Source organism: Haemaphysalis longicornis, unplaced genomic scaffold (genome assembly GCF_048455015.1).
Source record: "Haemaphysalis longicornis isolate Haplotype H1 unplaced genomic scaffold, Haemaphysalis longicornis Haplotype H1 scaffold_12, whole genome shotgun sequence".
NCBI lineage: Eukaryota > Metazoa > Arthropoda > Arachnida > Ixodida > Ixodidae > Haemaphysalis > Haemaphysalis longicornis.
This window is the reverse complement of record NW_027526225.1, coordinates 35,507,359-35,525,578: the sequence shown is the minus strand read 5'-3', so window position 1 is coordinate 35,525,578 and position 18,220 is coordinate 35,507,359. Positions and strand designations below refer to the sequence as shown.

Below are 18,220 nucleotides of genomic sequence, written 5' to 3'. Positions count from 1 at the left end.
CTTCCGCCGTTTCCCGACACGGCGTGCGCTCGGGCGTCCACTCGGGCATACCAGGCTCTCTCTGCATGCTTCAGCAGTGCCGCACTACTGGCGTTCCATCATGGCTAAATGTACACCACAGTAACGCTGTGGGCTAGGGTATTGGTCACATGGCACTAAAAGTGTTAGGGTAAAAATTATGGAAGTTCTGGTCACTGCAGGACTTCCACTTAGGTAGCAGAAAAAATCTATCCTCGCCTCGGTATCATAAGTTTGTGTGAAATTTGCTTTACGTTTTTTCAATGGTAATCTGCTTTCAGCGACCAAGTTCTCTTATTTTTTTTATAAAATATTAGCCATCGTAAAATAACTGGAAAAGTTTGCTGCTATTTCCACGTTGAAGCAACGCCTTTGAAAATATGGGAAATTACTGAGCAGAATTATACTTGCCGTTTGACGCTCCTTGTGTAATTTATGACGTTTAATTTGTTTAGACGTAGCTCATGCATTGCGCCGAAAATCACGCAGTTATAACTGGTGTGTTTAAAATATTGCGCCATTGCTAATCTTCAAGACTACACGTAAGAAGCAAATATTGTTGTTTTAACTTTTCTCTTAAAATCATCATTTAGGCGCCGTTTACTATTGTTTTTCTTCATATAACAGACAGTTTGCAGGCGAATATGCAATATTCCTTCGTTTCACACAAGACATGGGCTGTGGTTTGAGATGGTGTTTTGATACCTGCAATGGACGATTACAGGTTGGTGGTCCAGTGGTTGGAAATCCCGTATTCTTTTCAGAAAAGGCCACAAAGCATCTGGGTACTGGGGAACTCCATGGTCCGGCCACGCAGTGAAATGAAAGTGAACAATTGTGCGAGTCTTGTCGTCCTGGTGAACAAAATTGAAAGTTAAAAGCAATAATCTCCCTTTGCTTATCGTGTCAGTGAAATGAATCCGCATGGCGTTGTTTAGCAGACGATGTGCAGCAACCCCGAACTACGTTAATACTAATTCCTTTTTTTCATCCTTCGAGAATAGGGAGGCAAGAAAAAGAAGCTTTACGAACAGCTTGGCTAGCTCTATACCCCTTCCCCAAAATGGAGTACAATATGACAAGTTCAAGTTTTAGTCACCTTACACGGCAAACGTGAAGCAGCACAAATAAGAGGAAGAACGTCGCAAATAAGAGGCAAACAAACACCAGCAGTTTTTGCAATAACAGGAAGTACGCAATGTGCACCCAGGAATACTACGTCCTTTTATGACTTCAATATTTGTGTTGTTTTCCATGAATAGGGGTAACGCTGAATTTATTAGTAGAGTCAAATGCGTGCGTATTGCATCGCTGACAGGCGTTTGAATCAAATCAAATCACTACATAGATGTTACTACTAAGATTCGCCTAAGAACTACACCGTCACAAATACTTAGCCGGTGATGTGGTACTCTCAAAGCGGATTCCTTCGTTGTGTTTCGACGCACAATGGCGGAAATTAAAGTACTTTCAGTGAAGGTTGTCCGCACTTTTAGCGAAGGTTTTGACGCACGTTTCACGCAGTTTTTACGTGATAAAGTGGCCGCGCTTCTCTCAGCTTTCTTTGGGAAGGGATAATAATTTTTTCTGTGCCATTTAGTAGGCCTGGTGCAAGATTTTCCCAAATTTGGTTTGTTGGCTGACGGAGTTGTGTGCATAGGGGCCAAGTTAAACCACCTAACTTTTGTATTGTGTGTACATATGCTTCGGAAACTGTTTTGTAATACTAAGCTTATTATCAACGAGTTTGTTATCTTAGCTACGGTTTAATAAATTGTTGCAAAAAATAAATCTGCAGAAACTGATAGAATTATCTGTAACGCGTAACATTCTGATGCTGCTTGTCTAGAGTTGTTTTTTACAGACTAATATGGCAATCAGTAGCGAAGCACGTTAGATTATTTTGTATCTTTAAGCACGTTAGATTATTTTGTATCTTTTAAGTTTTCTTTTGCTTCATTCGCAAATGATTAGAATAAATACTATTGTGACAAAGTGTGTTTACTTTTCTTATTATGTATTTTTTTCTGAAGAAGCAAGAAGTACTGCACATTCGTTTCATTAACCCTATATTTATACATATTTTCAGCGTTCTTTTGTTGATCTTCATTCGTTTATTCTTCGATTTTGGGGGCAGATGTATCAGATGCACATTTATTTCTTCACATCAATATTGCGAATGTCTTATTTTTTGTATTTTTTCTACTTAGTTTCCAAAATTCTGTTCCAGCAATTATCGCCAATTACGCTATAATAAAGATTACACGGGTTTGCTTCGCCACATCTGCAATTTTGTAGAAATGCAGGGCGTTACTCGGTGTGTAATTTACGCCATTTTTTATTCGTGTTTAGAACGTATTTTTGAGTTCTTCTTTTCTTTATTCTTGGGTTTTGTGGAGCGATGTATAAGATGCGTATCTTTCGTCATATTATGGCGAAAATTTCATTTTTTGTTTTTTATTTTCTAGTTTTTCAAAAATCTGTCCTTATTATAATGATTGTAGGTGTTACTTCCACCAAATCTGCATTTTTGTAGAAATGGGGAGGGGGGCTGTGGTGGTACCCGGTAAAGAATGCTATGCAATAAAGAACTTTCAAAATGTCATATGATCATTCTGAACCCGTATATAGTAGTGAACACAAATAAAGCCTTGGAGGTAGTACGCGCAAAAGATAGGAGAAATAAATTTTAATGGCCCTTTCATACCAGCGCCGCGAATTTGTATGTGTTCAACGCAGATCGACATAATAATTTAGCACAAGGCCTATGACAATATATCGTTTAGTTTTCGCGCGTATGTATTATTGCTTCCGGGCATATTTGTTCGCTAATTTCTACGCGAAAAAACTTTCCGGCCATCTTCGTAAATCGTGATTTGTTGTTACTGAGTTGCACTTGCATGTGAGTACCAAATTCTATCGCACTACCAACTGACGCTTCATCCCACTGTTTTCTTCCGTCGTGCATCAGGTAAACCTACAATTAAATTACTTGCAACGGCTTTATTGAAATATATTGATTAATGCGCTGTCAAATAAAGCAGAGTATAGTTACCAAGGTGAGCTGGAACTCTCGTACGACAAAGTCGACTTGCGTGTCTGTGTTCATCAAGGTAACCATAAAGTTCCCGTACTTCTGCGAAGTCTCTGGCCAATACTGCTCACACTTTGTCTGAAAATGAACAAAACATGCCTGAATATTCAGGTATTGGGCAATGTAAGCGAAGCAGTCTGCACACTTTCGCATATGTAATTTAAAGTGCACCGTACATTAAGCGTATATGCCGGAAATAACCAATATAGCCAATGAAATAGGTTCGCTGAGAATGACGGCATTGCTGCTTCCTTACATATTTCGGGAACAATCCCTTTTTAGCATTAACGTTTGTACGGGTAAAATAATCCTCCCTCAATTCTTTTTCGCTTGAGGAAACTTTCCTCGGAATAACGCATATATTGAAATTTGCTCCACGCTTCTTTCCGGCTATCCCAGTGTGAGAAAAGGACAGCGGCATCAATGTGAAGACGATGAACATTGACAAGCCTTGTTAAGCCGCCAGGAGTTTCAAAAGTGCCAAATTAGGCGCTTAAGACAGGCGGTGTAGGGGATGCCCTGCAGGGATCCGCACTTGAGCTGGAGTTCTGCTACTCCAATTAAAGGTTCTCATTCTCTCTTTCCCTCAGTGAAGCCATGTCATTGTCTATCCTGTAAAGCTAAGACGTGTCAGGCGATTGTAAAAAAGGGAGATGTGAGAACATAGAAGTTTTCCCAGCTATTATTTTGGGCCTTAACTTTCCTTTTCAACAGCAGGGTGTGCTACACTTTGAGATTTTTTTCTAGCCGGCCTATGCTTCCGCACACACATAACAGCTGCTTTGCTGCCAAAAAATACACAGGGGTTTGTCATAAGAATCAGGAGGGTGACTTTTTTCAGCATGTAAGTCAAGAAAGAGGGCATAAAGAAATGTCGCGCTATCCTTCAACCTGTTAGGACGAGCCTGCAGACGGATGAATGCCTGTCCAGGGTATGAAGGTTTTACCAGTGCACGTTGGTGCAGGGACGACGGAACAGCAATGGTACGGACAAAACTTCGCAGTTCACTAATTGTGAATAAGCAAAAGAGCTTGCATTTGTGGCGAGTTTTGTTTCAATGCACGAAGAAAACTGGACCAACGCTGGCATAACTGTAAGTAACATTCGACAGCCCACGATACGAATCCAAATTACAAAAAAGACGCCCAGATTCATTCGAGTCGAATCACGGGCTCATTACTTATCTTTTACGCGGCCACGCAAAAAATAAAATGACGAGAAAAACCCACCCCCGTCTGATGTCACCGCCAAGCGTGGAGTGTTTTCTACATCGCCACCTGTATAACATTGCCTTACTCGCCAGCCACCTCCCAATGGAAGCAGAAGGGACATGCGATGCGGGTCTGCAGGTGCGCGCCACACCTCGGTTCAGCGGGGAAACTACGCGCCCTGACGGCCCTAACATGACGGTGTACGACCGCCGTTTTTCGTAGGCTCGACAAACCCTATAGATCGTTTTGTATATTTTCCGTGGAGCGGCACTACCGTACGTTCGGAAGTCAGGCCGGAAGCACGCGGGAAGGCAAGCGAGTGGAAGAGGGAAGGAAAGAGCAACAGAAACATGGCTGCTTGTCAATTTTCAGCTGACGCGACAGGCAATGTTATACAGGTGGTGTTGGTTTTCACCATCATAAGCAACCGTGCACTGTGACAGAGTTCTTCAATGCTTCAAAGCATTGAAGAACTTTTACTGGACTAAGAAAGGCGAAGGTACTAGAATGTGCAGATGAGGAAGGTACACAGCCCAACAGGCGTGAAGACTTCGTTCGGTTGTGTTCTTTGCATTATAAGCTTGTGTGTAAAAGCTAGCGTTTAGCCGAGGCCCTCAGTTTTTTTGGAATGTCGTGAAGCGAAGGAGGATTTTGTCGGACATCATCGTATGTAGTCGTTAGATCACAGGGTTTAAAGGGGCAAGAAAAAACGCGGACACTTGAAGAGAAAAAACAACCAAGACAAACGAAGCGCCTTTAAAACCTGTGATTATGTCAAACTAACTGGCCCACATTAAGCTATTGGTAGTCGTTAGCCACCCGCATTCGAAATGACACTTTTGTTCTGCCGGGATCCTGAATCTCCGCATTCTTCACCGAAGGTACGGTACTGGGAAGCTGGATTTAGGATGTTGTTGGCTCACTGCTTGACACTGGCGCATTCCGCGGCCGATGAATATTGTAGGAATGTTGTGTCTTGTATAGGCGCCGATTTGTTTCTATTTTTGCTAACCTCTCTAGAATATAATATCTGAAACACTCCTAGATTTTATTATTTAACATTTCCACCACTTTTGCTTGTATTCTTTGAATTGCCTCTCCCATATGTTTGTATTAGTACACGTATGGTACCTCGCATCGTGCTTTACAAATTTCTCTCTTTCTCCGTTATGTTTTTGAATTTAAGGCGCTGTCTCGTTTTGCGTGCTGGCACCGGTATAAGCTCCGCGCCAGACATTCACGCCCTCGTCACTATCGATGTATGGAGCTTATTCTTGCGACGTCTCGGCTGACACCCTGCAATGTAACACACCCTGTTCCCAGAAATCACGACTTATTCTTCTCGGTGGACACCCTGGAAACGGTGCGAAGCAGAAATACGAAATACCAGTCTTGATTCTTCTTGAAGTTATTTGCCACTCCAGCTGATAACGGGTGGTATTGTGATCGCGCATTAATTAAGGAAATCCTCATTTTAACGCGAAGCAGGCTGGTATTCCCACGAAAGAAAATAAGACTCTGAGGAATGGCCACAAAAGAAAAGTGAAGTCCTTTCAAAACCCCCAAAACTGGCGGCCCCCCTTAACGGAAGTTATTATGTTCTCAGAAGCCGTCTGGTCAATTCTGTCAGCTCACAGCCCCTTCGAAAGGTGTAAAGTAGGGTGAGTAGGAGAATACAGGCGCCATGCATAGTGGACCTGCACCTTAGAGACTGACACAATATACTTAAAATCTATGACCTACCAGGATACCTTAATGTGCTGCAGGACTCAGCGACATACCAACTACACCACAAAAAGGAAAAATGAAAAAAAAAACCAAAGAAAATTGCCAGGTAATAAATTTATAATATCTTCATTCTACGTGAAACATTCTCCCACCCATACCAAGCAAATGTCCCTCCTTTAACAATGTAGAAGTCCAAACCCCGAACGATGTGCATATGTAAAGACAACGCATGCTTAGGACATATCCAAGCTCCGGCTCCCGAAAAGGGGGAGGATGCGTTATTATGCTCTTTTCTTCAACATTAATGAGCTTTAATTGCGAGAGCATAGGAGACGGCGGCGTCTAATATCATCGTATCCTGGAGAGCTCACTTATGAGCCTACTTTTATTCTAATATTTTCAAAGCCTTAAAAACTTTATCTTTCAAGAAAACAAGAGAAACCTGTCTCTGTGAACAAGGAACAGATGCCGTAATGCAAGCGGCCGAATTTGTTTTCTCAGTGAGGCCAGCGTGCTCTTTGTGCTGCAGTCAGCAGTACTGATGTCAAACTGCAAAGACACTTCCTAACTTTCTTAGACGGTTTTGGACGGGCAACCTTTATGCTGTACCCCCTCTTGGAACTTCGTAGAGTAGTGCTTAACGTAACAGAAGCATTGGATGAAAACGGGAAAGCAGCAAGGCAGCTTTTCAGTTTTTTATTTCTTGGGTAGCAAGGTAATTTTTGATATTTAACCAAAAACCGACAGAGAGACGAAAAAGTAATGCTTCCTGTTCTAGCTATCACCTACTAAGACTACACTTTCTGTTTACGCAAATTCCGGTTTATTCACATTGCCAGCACGTTGCCATTTGTTTCGCAGACGCCTACAAACTTATACCGTCATATCGCCAGTAGAAGTAAAGCTTAAGCAGAACATATGCCACTGATAGAGTCCGGCCAGCGGAGTGTTGTTGAAATTCAGAGTGACTGAGTAGCCTTTAAAAGGTTTCACTGTGGTCGTTTTTGTGGAAACATGAGGTGTAACAGAAAAGGAGAACAGTGAACGTATCAGGAAGAGAGAACTATATGATATATATATATTTTCAAACACATTATGTAAGTTACCGAACAAGAAACTGTTCTACACTGTACCTGCTAAGGGCGCAATACATTCTGCAAAAGTAAGACCATACATTTTCATTGGCAGAGATTGGCTTCAGTTAATAAGAGAGATATAAAAGCATGAACGCACCACTCCGTGTTCCGTAAGGTTGGTAAGCATTACCACTTTGCAAGCACCTTCCTGCCAAACCATGTGCCAAAAATCTGTAAGTGTGGACGCCTTTGGACCTGCAAGCAGAAAATATAATACAGCATTGTTCAAATGTTTGCAATAGCAGTAATAAGTATAAGTTAAAGTAAACATTCATTCACATTTATTTATTCCTTGCCAATCGCTTTATTAGTTTTATCCTTTGGATGATGTAGCGTCTATGTCGTTATGCTGCAATTGGTCAATCGTGAGACATTTCGCCTGAAATATCTCGCTTCTGCATGCCGAATGAAGCCCAACTTACACCTAGAAATGACACCTGTATCTACCACTTCTCAGTGCTCTTTCAAAATTGTAGATACACACTGATTTATATCATTTGCTCGAACACAGTGCCCTTTTCTCCATGTTCTACTTCGTGGGTTGGGCGGTTCTGCCGGTTTGGTGGATTCCCTCGCCCCCTTTGCGTTTAGTACTCAACAACGTGCAGTAGTTTTTTTCAAAGCCGTAAAAGCTAGAAATGGTTGCTTCCCCACTGGCATACCCACAGTACCCTGTTGTTTGTCTCTGGGTTTTGGAATATATTTTTCGACTATTGCACTTATCAACAGATAGAGAAGAGAACTTAGGTCAAACCACGCGTATTTCAAGCTTTCAAACTGGCCATACACTTCATGTACTACTAAAAAACGTCAAGGCAAGTCCGGTTCCGATCTTTTTTTTTAATGAAGGGAATAATTGCCTGACTACCTAGAAAAAAAAACTGTCGAAGAATCGAATTACTCGCATCACAGTCACCAAGTAAATGGGCTCGGGTACAGTGGAAATTCTTTACATGGTCTGGAGGAATTGCCTATCCTCAAAATGCCACACATATCTCCTCGTGAAGAGGGCTAAATGAATCAGAAGACATGTCTTGTCGCTGCAACCTTATCCTTTATAAAATTGCCATAAAACCATGCGATCCGTTAGCAGATAGCTTATAAGCAGTAAACAAAAGTAGTAAGAACACCAGCAAACGTTACGAAAACCGGCGCGCACTCCTTATACTATACTGAACGTGATAGCATATAGCAAAATTGCCGAGAGTATGTCTGTAGTTTAGGCAGAAGCATAGCAGGCTGTTTGTCGGTTGATAGCATTACAGCTGAGTAACACCGTGGTGTGCGGGGCGGTTGTTGAAATTTCACGCCCACATATAAAAAACATCGTTACCCTTCTTTCTTTGCGTCTTTTTTTTCTCTGTACTATGCCCTTGGCCCAATACTTATCTCCCGAAAAATAAAAAGACTCCCTCAAAACGCAATAAATGTGTTCGTCTTTTTTTCTCTACACCAACATGCGATGTGTATCGCTGAATCGTTTGGTCAATCATCTCCTCCGGTTATCGGAGCGATAAAAAAGGAATGGCTTTAAACTGGTATCTAATAGTCTGATGTTTTGCGTAACCGTGCTTAAATTTTAAAATTTATATTTATAAACCTTAATATGCAACCTTCATTGAGCCGTTAAAATCCTAACGATTTTATTTATTTTCTCGTCTCCTGCGAAGGTACTTTATAACACTAACTACAGGTGTATTTGCTAAACAATTGTACTGGCAAAATCGCCAATTCTTTTTACATCTCAATGATGCGTTTCGAATACCCAAAAACTTTTTGTTGCCGTATACTCAGGGACTATTTGTTCGCAAACTTCCTTGTGTGATCCTGAACTTGAGATATATACAAACACGGTATTTATTTCGATATTATGCGAAAGTCTATATGGCCTGATCCTAGAATAACCATACTTTTTGTTTGTGGTGCAGGTCAAGAAAATGGCCGCAACTGTAAATGGTAAAAAAAATAACAAACAAGAAAATTTTCTGGGCTGGTATTCTGCAGTTTGTCCGTTTTGAAAACGGTAATTTCGCGCCCCTTTCATCCTGGCACACTTTCGGTTGTAGGCCTGGTTTGGGTTGACTTTTGCGCAACTGTTTTTGCAAACAAATCGTAAACTATCTAATAAGTGTTTGTTTGAACGTATTTTTAACACATATGGATGATGAGATTTTTCGGAAAAAGTTCAATGCTTTCACAACAAATGGACGATTGTCAAAATGTGGCAGCGGCAGCCTGCCGTTTCCTGGGGTAATGAAGCGTCAACAATGCTACGGATGCGAAGTTTTTTTGTCTCTGCTACCACAATTGTAATGCCGGTGACAATGAAGTGAATAAATACAATAACCTTCAGTTGCGTTTTTAGGAATCGACGCAGTTGCTGCGAGCTTGCTCGATTGGGTGGTTACGGCGTTGGCATTTCTGTGGCACTCCTAGAGTATAGGAATATTTAGGGTGTGAGAAGTTTTGTTTAATAAATATGTGTCTGCTTCTCGCGGCAAGCCGACGAACGTTAAGCTGATATATGTATTCGTGAAGTGCCAACAAAAGCTTATAAATTTTATTCCGCGCACTTATAGAACGTTGGTCATCGGCTCAACACCTGCAAAACTCGCAAACGATGTTTTAATTTACCGCGTGACGGTGACGGCGTGGATGAAACGGATAACGGAAGGCTGCAATGGCGATATCGCGTCTTCGCGCCGATCGCTGACTGAAAGCCAGCCGTAGCGAAGAAAAAAACAGTGCTTATCACTGGGTCGTAGACGCTGAGCCCGCGCTGCGCCAGCCAAGTACGGCTCGCAACTCGTCGCATAGCTACCCCACAGTCATTTTAGAGAGGCGCAAATGGCGGCGCAATGCTTCTGCAGGAATTTCGAATGAACCAGCATTACTTGTGGCCCTTTTGTTCCTCCCGCGAGACAAAAACCAGACGATGACCTGAACATTCATGTCAGACATGCCAAGGTCGTCTGTTCTAAGAAGCCGTGCTTGCTCTCGTCACATCACATCCTGTTCTCTTTTAGTAAACCAGGACTCGCTCGAACCGCATACTTTGAAACGGACACGAAACCGGCAAAACATGCGATACCTCTCCTAGTGGGATTTTAAGCAGAGTCTGGTAAGCCTGATTCACTGTCACTGTGATAACACAGCACGTGTAATCTTAAACCTTAAAGGTAAAAAAAATCTGAAGCCTTAAAGGTAAAAAAATTAAATGTAATAAAAAAATTAGTGCCCCACAAATTTGTGTCTACAGACGACCTGCCAAGCAGCAGGCAGTCCACAGAGTGCACAAAGCCAATCACGTTTGTTTGTCATTTGCAATTGAGCATACTTATCCAATTAGTTGAATGAATGATGGAAGGACCAGAGCTTTATTCTAACGAACCAAATGGGTGCTGTTTCTTCCACTCCCGCGACGTGGGCATCTTACTTTTTGTATAACTCACCAACCCAGTACGCTCAACCACTGAAAACATTGGACAAGTAGCATTGGCTGTTTGGCGCCAGCATTTGAACCTTCCTCCAGCACAACGGACGTCATCAGTGATAGCATGAAACATATAGTTGCGCATGCACCCCCCTCCCTCCACTCTTCCGCGTACACGCTGAACCAGTAAAATCGGCTAGCGTCGCCGTAAGAAGCACGAAAGCTGATGTTCATCCGGGAGGAATTCTCAGCTTCTCGACGAGCTGGAACTAGAAGAGGCGACGGCGGTGGCAGCGGCTGGCAGTTGTTTTCGCACCTATTCGCTCTTTTGTTCGGCCCGATGCTTGTTGAAATCCTGTTCCTCTTCCTCCAGGCGAGTGACATGCGTCCGTCCCAACGTGTATTAAAACATGGTAGGCCTCGAGCTTTATTTAAGCAGACAAACATGTGACTATCCGTTTCCAGGCACAGTCGTAGGCATCGTACTATCTGTGTAACACCCTAATGAGATCCACACCACTCGATTACAAGGGATCGATTACGGAGACAGGGCGCATTGAGTCATCAGACTTCCACGTTTAAATCTCCCACCAGCACAATGGGCATGTTAGTCGATAATTCAGCGTGCAGTGCGCTTGATGGAAAACGTTCTCCCGACACGTGGCCTTAAGATGTCAGCGGCCAAGTGTGCCGCCATTGCGGTTACGAAGCGGGGCTTCTCAAACTACCAGTTAATTGGCACAGGCGTACCGATACCGTAGGTCACCTATCGTAGGTTTCTGGGTGTTACCTTCGACCTCCATTTGACATGGACGACGCACATCCTAAGCCTAAAAGAGAAGTTGACGTCATTCGCGCAGATTTTCAGCATGTTTTTCAACATTATTGATGGATGTATTGTAAGCACTCTTTTATGGCTATACGATGCCCTGTGCGAAGGCTTACTTCGCCATAGCCTCCCAGCCTTGACTTCTCTCTCCAAAGGGAATTTTAGAATACTAGAGGTGTTTAAGGCCTAAATACTGAGGATATATCTTCGTGTCTCAAAGACTACTTCCACTGTAGGAACCATGACAGAGAGCCGACGGCTTCCGCCCACTGCTTTTCAGGCAATGGAGCAACTTCGCACGCGCCTGCGAGTTGTCTCAAGGCAATATGAGCATCCTCTGGCTGCATGCCGCACGAGTCTATGAAATAGAGCACGCTCTGCCATCCTAGTGTCGGCCTTCAGCCTCTTCTCACCCTTCGTGGCTATTTTCGACAATAAAAATGGTCCCCACGACATCTGGATTGAAGCGGAAGACGGATATACCAGCCCAGGCTCTAAAGTTCTTCACCTTGGGGCATATTACAACACCTACCGAGGCCACACTCACGTTTACACTGATGGCTCAGAGACGGCTAGATCATCGGCGATAGGGATATCGATTCCTTCGTTGCTCACTACCATCTGCCGCCTATTTACCCGTAAGTCTTCCACGAAATTTACTGAGTTGGCCGGACTCCCCGCTGCTTTTCAGTATATTCTAAAGCAGCCGGCCAATCCGTGGATGGTTTTTACAGCCTCTAGGTCAGCACTCCAAATCCAATGGTGTTTCTACAATTGCGCGCTGCCTTTCAGTATATTCTAAAGCAGCCGGCCAATCCGTGGACGGTGTTTACCGACTCCAGGTCAGCACTCCAAATCTAATGGTGCTTCTACAATAACAGGTGGCCTTGGAAATTAATCTTTTGGACTTACAAGCCATGCAAAGGAGACACAGCGTAGGTCTGCACGGCCTTCCAGCCCAATGTGGAGTCTCCGGCAACGACGCAGCTGACAAAGCCGCCTCATCTGCCCACAGTCTCTGCACTCATCATCTGCCGATCCCATTCACAAGAAACGATGCGGCAATACTCGCCTCATTAACCGCATTGAAAGCGCAGACGTCGATCTGGACTTATTCAAGGCAGCAATACGCATCTCTTCACGCGATTGAACCCTAGTGCACCTTCGGAATGCCACCTGAGCTTAGCACGCGCGAGGAAGCCATTCTGCATAGACGGCGCTGGAATTTGGCCTACACGGGACATCACATATACAAAATCCAACAGGTATCTTCACCTCATTGTTCCCCATGTGACTCACGGAAAGACATTCTTAATTTGATATGCGTGTGTCCTAAGGGCACCGTGCACAAACAGAAACTGATATTTTCTTAGCGAAGGCAACTTGGTGCGGGACTTGAGCTGAGGACTGTTTTAGGTCTTTGGTCAAATCCAAGTAATAATGCACAAGCAATGAAGGCTCTCGTGGAGTTTCTTCATAGCAGAGAACAACACCGAGTTTTGTGACGAAAAGTTTTGGGCGCATCAATTGACATCTCTTTGTTTTCAAATTTTTTCCCTTTTTGTATTTTTCTCTTGTTTAACCTAGCAAGCCAGCCCGACGACTCGGCTAACATCACTGGTCTTCATTAAAGTTATTCACTCTCTTTCTCTAATACCCGCTGCCGTAGCTCAGTGGCTAAGGCGTTGCGCTGCTGGGCACCTGGTCGCGGGTAAGATTCCCGCCGCGGCGGCCGCCTTTCTGATGGAGGCGAAAAGCAAAAAAAGCCCCTGTGTAAGAGATTTCGGCTCACGTTAAAGATCCTCAGGTGGTCAAAATTGTTCCGGAGCCCTCCACTCCGGCGCGCCTCATCGCCTGCGTTGCGTCGGCGTGTTAAACACCACAATCGATCAAATCTCTGTCTCTCTCGTTCGTAGCGGCATGAAAAACAGCTGCGCGTGCACGCCCCTCTTCTTCCACCTCAGACCCGCAGACGCCTAAGCCGGCAAGCAATGATTGGCGCATACGTTCGCGTGAAATACACCAGCGAAAATGTCACTCGGAAAGCCGTTCGAGCTCAACAACAATATGTGCCCACACTGGCGCTCCAAACGGGCAAGCTTCCCTTCAAGAAGAAGGATTTCGCAGCTACTCGGTAGGGTATAATTTGAGTCGGCAACAGCTACGGCTACATGATTTGTAGTGAGGGCGGCGACGGTGGAGTCTTGCGGTCGTTTTTACTCCCATTCGTACTTCTGTTGAATCTCCGCAATCACCTGATAACGGCGCTACCGCCGTTGTCAGCCGATTGCGCATTTTCCGAAAGAAGAATCGGTGGTGGCGAGGTGGAGACACAGAGCGGCACCGAGAAAGCGGCTTCACCGGAATGTTGGGGGGGGGGGGGGGGGGGGGGCGAGGGTGTTAGAAATATGACGCGTTCTTTTTCAAGATGGGCCATATACAAAAAGTGAAACAAAAGCAAATAAAACTGAAAACTGCAGCGACCAGAAACACTCGGCAACCTTCCACTAAAAACGAGGTTGCACGAAAATAGGTGAGTTTACGCCCTTGTAGCGCGTACGCAGATCTTAGGTCGTATAAAACGAGTCAGATCTCGCTATATCACGGGTCCAAATAAGCCAAATCCGTCCGCCCAATCGGATTTATATTTTGGCTTGACTGTTCGCACCGTTTCGTGAGTGTTGTCAGAATATTTTTTTTACTTTCCGGACGGCATGAATTCGTATGGCAATTAGAAGGTCGGAGAAAGACCGGTCCCCTGACGTCGCGACAAAGGGAACGGAAAAATATGTAAAAAAATAAAATTGAGCGATGCGAAACAATAATTTCATCTCGTCTCCCCCATATCTACGTAGTAACTCCAGTTATGTTTATATTGTTAATCCCACATTTAGCATTTTAATCCTCAACTAAACAGCCGCCGCTTACAACGGTGGAAAATCCATCTTCCCACTCTTTTGGTACGAACCAATACTTTGGGGTGAAAAATAAGATATGAGCAGCCTTCTTGAGCAGCGTTCTGAAAATTCATGGCAAGGCAATGAAGAGCTTGCTTATTTCATGAGTGCCTTCAGGCGTACCCGAAAACAAATATCCTACGGAAGATTTGGAAAAGGGCTGCTAATGCTGACAAGATGATTCATCTTCCCTTCCGTATAATTCCACTGTTCGTGAAAGCCTCCTGGCCATTTTTAATGTCTTTTCCTTGAAAACTCTAACGCACCAATCTTGAAAGCCAGTTTAAATAATGTGTTCATTTGAATGCCGCATCAACTTGAGTGTTTAAAACAACTACGAGCCAAAGGCAAATTTTTCATCCTAATATTGCTGAATTTCCATGCATAATTTTTAAATTGTTGTTGCCATAAGCTTCTTCGAGATGACAAGTCGAACATTTCATATATTTGCTTTCACAGCGTTCCATTTAGGTCCCGTAACAAACGTCCACATATTTCTTAAACTCATCATAGGTGGATTTGGCTTATCTAAAAAAACGCATCGTATACTGCTTCGCAGTCAAAACAAGCACATAGCCTTGCTAGTATACAAAAAAAAAAAGCAGTGGCTTAGCGCCGATATGCCAGGACATACGTGGCGTGAGGTATGGTTCCGCTGGTTATTCTCAGCTTTCATGGTTGTCTTGGATTAGCTCGATTATCATGCTTAATGCTGGTTCAATGACGCACACACGGTATACGCATTATGTGACACGTGTAGCTAAGCTGGTCCCACAGGCGCACGCCGGTGTTGCTGCGGCACACGAACCATCGGTTCCACACCCGGCCACCCATCGCACGATTATCAAGTGGACAGGGATGCCACGTGTCACGGTTGAGCAGCACGGCTCTCCAGGAGCCACGCGAAACGGCTCAACCTCGGCCAGTGTTGCTCACGCTACAAAAATGCTGTGTTGCGACAGTTGGTTCATGGTTTCAAAAATAAAAAGAGCTCCACGGTCATGCATAAGAAACACGAGTACACCTGATAAGAGCTCGTCCAGTCTACTCTGTCTTTTTGTAAGCGTCCTTTGCGCTCTTGCTGTTGTTATTAGAGGCCAGCAGCAAAGCAAACGTTGTCGTTTTACTTGAAAGCAGTATATGTCTAACCCACCCAGTTTTCATTCCCGTGAAGCTTCTGTACACGGCAAAGCTCAACGGCTCCTCCTCGCCGCCCCAAAGCCCTCTTTCACAACTGTTACTCCCACTCGTCCCCACAGAAGCCTATTTCACAAGTTGCACAATGCTCTGACAATGGCTGTAGTGCCGTTATCAGTGACTGCGCAGAATCAAGAGAAGCGTGAATCAGCACAAAAACCATAGAGTTTCTAACAATATACACTAAAGAGCAATCTGGCGCTAGCGTCTCCGCGGCTCACAAGAAGGCATCTGTGTCGTCATGGGCCGCCATTACATCATGCGCGCGCCTTAGTTTCATCCTTGGCTTGGATTGAAACGTTTCATTGACCCCCATTTTAAACAGCCACAAAATGGCGATGAATAATATGCAATTTTGCGTGTGGAAAATAAAACGGGCTGTTTTAAAATAAGGAAAATAGAAGTAAATCGTATTTTTGCAGGAAGGGTTGTGCCTGCAATTCTGCAGGCCTAGGTGGTTGTTACGAACAATGTTAATGTTTGAGGGGGAGGGGTGAGTGGAAACTTATTAGAGACTCTAATTTTTTAATTTTACCATTATTCGAAATAATAACTTGTTTGAAGACTTTAAAAAAATTTTCAGCGTGCCTATAAAAACGACTCCTTCGTGGTGAACCGCTGCATCGACCGTCAGCTACAGTTTAACAACAAAAAGAAAACATGGCGGTAAACAGTCGTGCACGATGACAAGATAGGACGGATACAGGCGCCGGTATCTGTCGTATCGTGTCTTCGTCGAAGTACGTTTTTTTTATAGTCAGCTAGAAATTTCGTGGTGGCATATTACCCGCTTTGTCATACGTCCTTTGACTGCAGCATAACCAACGTCAGGTATGATGACGCACTGCCGGTGGTTCCCCGAACGCGGCTACCACAGAGCAGGAAGGATTTCGGCTTCAACGTAGCTCGTAGGCGTGTTAACGAATAGGGATGAAAACAAATAAAAGACTGCTAAACATCCATTTGTCACGCCAAACCCAAGCGAAAACTGGGGTCTTCCCATAAACCCCCACGACGACATGAATTACCAGGAACAGTTTCTTCTATAGTATACTTTTCTAAGAAACTCTATGGTAAAAACGTCCAAAAATCACCGCCGCCGAACCTGTAGCCCTAGTCGTTGCGGCCTGGAATTCTATCTCTCGCAGTACCAGCGAAATCTTCCCGTGTGGAGAGAAGCTTTCCTGTTTGAACACCGGCGTGTGCCCATCATTCTTGTTCAGCTTGAAAGGCTTTCCATGTGACATTTTCGCTGGTCTATTTCACGCGTAAGTATGCGCCAATCACCGCTTGCCGGCTTACGCGTGCGCGGGTCTGGGGTGGAAGGAAGGTGCGAGCACTCGCAGGTGGATTTCAGCCCGCTACCGATGACATGCCCGTTGTGCTGCTGGAAGATTTAAACGCGGAACTCTGATGGCTCAATGCGCCCTGTCAGCCGTCCCCCGAAAGCGAGCGGTTTGGGTATCTTTAAGTTGTTACACAGATAGAACGATGTCTTCTACTGTGATGGAGACGGACAGTCACATGTTTGTCCGCTTCAATAATGCTCGAGGCCTGCCATGTTTATTACGCTATGGGACAGACGCATGTCGCTCGCCTAGAGGAAAAACAGCAGGAATTGTAAAAGCGTCGGCCCAAACAAAACAGCGAATGGGCACGAAAACAACTGAAAGCCGCGGCCGCTGCCATTGCCACCTCTAGGTACAGCTCCTCGAGAAGTTGCGAATTTTTCCTGTAAGAAAACCAAATTGCCCACTTCTAATGGCGACGTAAGCCATTTTAACTTGTTCAGACTAAAATGCTTCCAGAGGGAGATTTTCGACGATGTATTTCACGTTCAAGCAAGGGGACATAACCGGAAGCCGGTTTATGCGTGTACGCTTTAAGAGTGGACGGAGGGGCGTGCATGCGCTACTATGGGATTCATGCCATCACTGATATTTCGTTGTGGTTGAGGAAAGTTTAAATGTTTACGTAACGGCCCAGTGCGAGCTTTCATGTTTTTTCAGTGTTCGAGCGGACTGGGTTGGTGTGGTATACAAAGAGTAAGATGCCTACAACGCAAGAGCGGACCAAACAGCTCCATGTTTGTCTGCTAGCAGCTCGGGTCCTTCCATGATGCATTCAGATAATTGGCTAGTACGCATGTTCAATTGTAAATCACAAAAAAACGTGTTTTGCTCTGTGCACTCCGTCGACTGCGTTCTGCTTCACAGGTCATCCTTCTCCAGAGAATGGAAGGGCACTAACGGTTTTGTTCGGCCTTTCTTGGTGGCACTCGATTTCTTAGGGGATGGGCTAGGAAACTGGATCTTGGAGAATATAATGTGGCCAGTTTACAAAAGTGAATTAGGACCATAAAAGTCCTCGTATAGTGCATGCCGCACAACACAACAACGTGATTACACATGTGTAGAAAACGGCATACCAGCTGTGCAGAAACGTGATTGTATTAAGCTGTGGCGTGTGCCCGTCCGCTTGCTGACATACTTAGCGTGATAAGAGAGGAGGAACCATGTTACCAGTGCTCACTTCTTTAGAGAGACTTTTATTTCCCCCCCACAAAAAAGAAAGATGATTAGCAAAAATAGGCCAGTGTAAGTATTACCTAGTGAT

At 44.3% G+C, this 18,220-nt stretch overlaps 1 protein-coding gene across 1 annotated transcript in view; it reads right to left on the bottom strand.

Annotated features, from left to right (window-relative positions):
• The window catches only part of LOC144161555 (receptor-type tyrosine-protein phosphatase T-like), a 203,497-nt gene that overhangs the window by 41,974 nt on the left and 143,303 nt on the right, over nt 1-18,220 (bottom strand). The window contains exons 24-26 of the mRNA XM_077692208.1: nt 7,286-7,383; nt 3,074-3,190; nt 724-872 (exon numbers count right to left, since the gene is read on the bottom strand). Coding sequence (XP_077548334.1) covers nt 724-872; nt 3,074-3,190; nt 7,286-7,383 — 364 coding nt within the window. The remainder of the gene's footprint in view (nt 1-723; nt 873-3,073; nt 3,191-7,285; nt 7,384-18,220) is intronic.